This window comes from Monoraphidium neglectum, assembly GCF_000611645.1.
Source record: "Monoraphidium neglectum strain SAG 48.87 unplaced genomic scaffold scaffold05040, whole genome shotgun sequence".
Taxonomy (NCBI): domain Eukaryota; kingdom Viridiplantae; phylum Chlorophyta; class Chlorophyceae; order Sphaeropleales; family Selenastraceae; genus Monoraphidium; species Monoraphidium neglectum.
Window position 1 is genome coordinate 1 of NW_014008590.1, and position 3,185 is coordinate 3,185.

At 61.1% G+C, this 3,185-nt stretch overlaps 1 protein-coding gene across 1 annotated transcript; it reads left to right on the top strand.

The window, feature by feature from the left end:
- Positions 1-80: 80 nt before the first annotated feature.
- On the top strand, positions 81-2,885 carry MNEG_15110 (hypothetical protein; the record flags this gene model as incomplete). The annotated part of the gene is made up of 7 exons (XM_014036419.1): positions 81-86; positions 852-944; positions 1,164-1,231; positions 1,608-1,662; positions 1,940-2,129; positions 2,439-2,484; positions 2,762-2,885. 7 exons carry the CDS (start codon positions 81-83, stop codon positions 2,883-2,885), a joined length of 582 nt encoding a protein of 193 aa, XP_013891873.1.
- Positions 2,886-3,185: the final 300 nt, after the last annotated feature.

Below are 3,185 nucleotides of genomic sequence, written 5' to 3' on the forward strand. Positions count from 1 at the left end.
GGAGTGGGGTTGATTGTGCGTGCGTGCGCGCATGTGCGCGCGGGGGGTTTTGTGGTGGTGTCGCGGGCCCTCTCACATACATGGATGTGGGTGCGCTGAGGGCTGGGGAGTGTGTGTGTGGGTATAATTTGAGGATTCGATGATTCATGCGAGCTTGTGTGTGTGTGTGTGTGTGTGTGTGTGTGTGTGTGTGTGTGTGTGTGTGTGCATTTCTCAGGGCGCACGCCTCTGCAGGGAGCAAATACCAACTTTGATGAGTGCTAGCGACACCATTGGGCCTTCGTGGTCATTGTACGACTGGTTGAGCTGCCTGCTGGGCTCTGCCAGACCTGATCGCCAGGCCCCGGTGCAAACAAGATGGGTGGGGCATTGATTATAGCGCTGCGGCCTGGCGGCCGTGGCTGCGGTGCGGATCGTCCATCATTTGCAGTCCAGCCCGTCCATCATTTGCAGTTCAGCCCGATGTTGCACTGCCCAGCCCACATTGGGCCGGAAAGTGTCCGGCCTGCACTCATGTTGTCGCCCCACAACAGCCACCTTGCCGCCGCTTGGAGTCGCCGTGGGACCCTGAGCGGCCCGCCAGCAGGCTGCTGTGGGGTGCCGCCTGCCGTATGTGTGCGCACGACTCGCAAGGACCACGGCGCCCCCCCTTATTTAAAACGGTTTTTCCTCTCGAAGTCCATAATCAACCAGCATCACTACTTCAAGAGTGATCCGCATACCTATTGCCACACGTATATACAAGTTATGTTGACATTGTATGATTTTGCTAAATTTATTTATAATTGGGACCAACTGAGTCGGCACGGGTCGAATCTGAGACCCCCCCTTGCAACCCCCCCCCCCCCAAGGGCATCGACTACCTGTGCCGCCGCATCGGGGTGAAGCGCGACCAGATGGACCTCACGGGACACACCATACTCGCCACCGCCGCCTGCAGCCAGGTTGGCGCGCGCGCGACTGCATGCCCCCAGGCCCTGGCTTGCGCCAACACATGCATATCGGTCAGGCTGCTGGGGCATGGTGAGGCCGATGCCACACCCCCATCCCCCCTTCTTAAATCCCAACGCACTCAGCAGCGCCGTTTCCCTGCACTACTTCCCGGCCTGTTTGACGTGCATCTTTGCGCTTGCGGCACCTCCCCCCCCCCCGCCCCGTTGCAGGACGACACTTTCTTTGCCCTGGTCAAGTACAACTACAGGAGCAAGACCATGGGGGACGACCGCGACTGGTGGGGGGGAGGGGGGGTGCACCACGCCCAGCGCATGGTCGCGCTGGGCGTGCTAGGGGCCGTGTCGGCCCGGGCTGGGCGCCGGTGACATAATTTCATGGGTGATAAGGGGACCTAGGGGGGGAGTGGAGACTTGTGTGTCGCTCGGGTTTCGTGGCCCCTCTTGTGCAGATGGGAGCAAAAGAGTGCGTGGATCTTTCGATTTTAGGGAGCGAGCTTGGAGTCACTGGGCAAGGGTTTCAGCATCAGACGCAGGCCTGCTGAGTGGATCTGTTGCAGCCGCCTTTCGAAGCTGAAATAACCACTGTGCCCGCCTAGACGCCTGAACGCTTCCCGCGACCACACACCGCGCCCCTCGCATTCTGAAACCTCCCAGTGTCGGTTACAAGATCATGGAGATGGACGTGATGTACGACGACACGGTGCTCAAGGTGATGTCACTGTGATGTCATGGGGGCGCTTTGGCGGGGGGTCTGTACGGCAGCGGTGCCGGCGCAGGCGTCGGGCCTGCCTGCCAGAGCCCCGCCTTTACTCACTTCTGCAACTCAAACTTTCCTGCCCGCCGCACTCATCCTCCTCCTCGGCCAACCCTCATATCGCCCCCCATCACATCCTACGACAGTCTCCGCATCCCTACTAGCCGGCACCCCCAGCCCTGCCACTCAAAATTCAAAATAAAATTCAATAATTCATTTTTTTCACACGCAGGTGATGGGCATCCACGAGCGCAACTCCCTGGCGCCCGACGACCTGGCGCCCGTGGCCTCCCTGGACTCCGCCCACGGCGCCGCCGCGGCCACGCCCTTCCCAGAGGAGGACCTGGGCCCCTACCCCCAGGGCCTGAGTGATGACAGGGTGCTGGCACACAGCAAGGCGTGGTGCCAGGCGCGCTCCTCGGGTGCGCGCGACGCACGCGGCGCGCGCGCGGGGTCCTTGCGTATGTGCGCGTGGCTGGGGTCGGTCGTGACGCGCAAACAGGCGCGGCCGAGGGGTGCCTCGACAGGGATTGTTTTCTGATGATTGAAGAAGGCTGCTGCCTGAGGACCCATCTTGCAGCCTGCACACGATGTGCACACCACACCCAGAGGACAGGACTGTTGTCTATGGCTATCCCATACTTTTCAACGTTGAGTTCGCGAATTATGATGATTAGGAGCTTCTTGGCAACATCACCCGCCCCTGCCTGTGCGTTGTCGTACGCCCCCAGGCCAGCCTGAGCAGATCCTGGACAAGGTCCTGGACCCCTCCTTCAGGTGCGTGCACGCGCGTGAACGTGAGTGCATGTGTGTGTGCATGCATGTGCGCGGGTGCGTGTGTGCTTGTGTGGGCAAGAGAGTTTGGCAACGAGACAGGGTTGAGGGTGATTTTTGCGGGGGTGGGGAGGAATTACAGCGGGACGATGCTCTCACTTGATGGGCCCATGCAATCAGCAGGGGTTCAACGGCCAAAGGTTTTTTTTTGGTGCCACACAATCCAGGCCGACTGTTTACACCCAATTGACCCTCTGTCCGCCCTCTCCTGGCGGTCCAGGCTGTGGGACGCCTACGGCGTGCTGCCTGTGCTCTGCGACCCCGCGCGGCGCAGCGACACCGACGCCTGCTGTGTGCGCTACGACGCCGTTAAGGACATCATCAAGCAGACCAAGGAGCGGTGAGTGCTGAGGACCGCAGCTGCCCGGGCAGTAACCAGTAACACGTGACGATGTCATGGCAGCCTTTTGTAGCCCCTCTGCGTGCGGCGGGGCGGCTTCATCTGGACCTGCGCTGGCTCCTGGAGCCGCCCCGCGGCATGCCCGAGGTCCATTTGTGGCCCAAAGAAGGGTCGTTGAAAATCACCGCGCCAGAGAGGGCAAATTCTGAGAGGGTGACCTTGTGCAACCCCTTATTGGGCCCAGCGAGGTTGCAAGGGGGGGGTGTCTGGGGGGTGGCTGTTGGGCATAGGTTGGACGCTGACC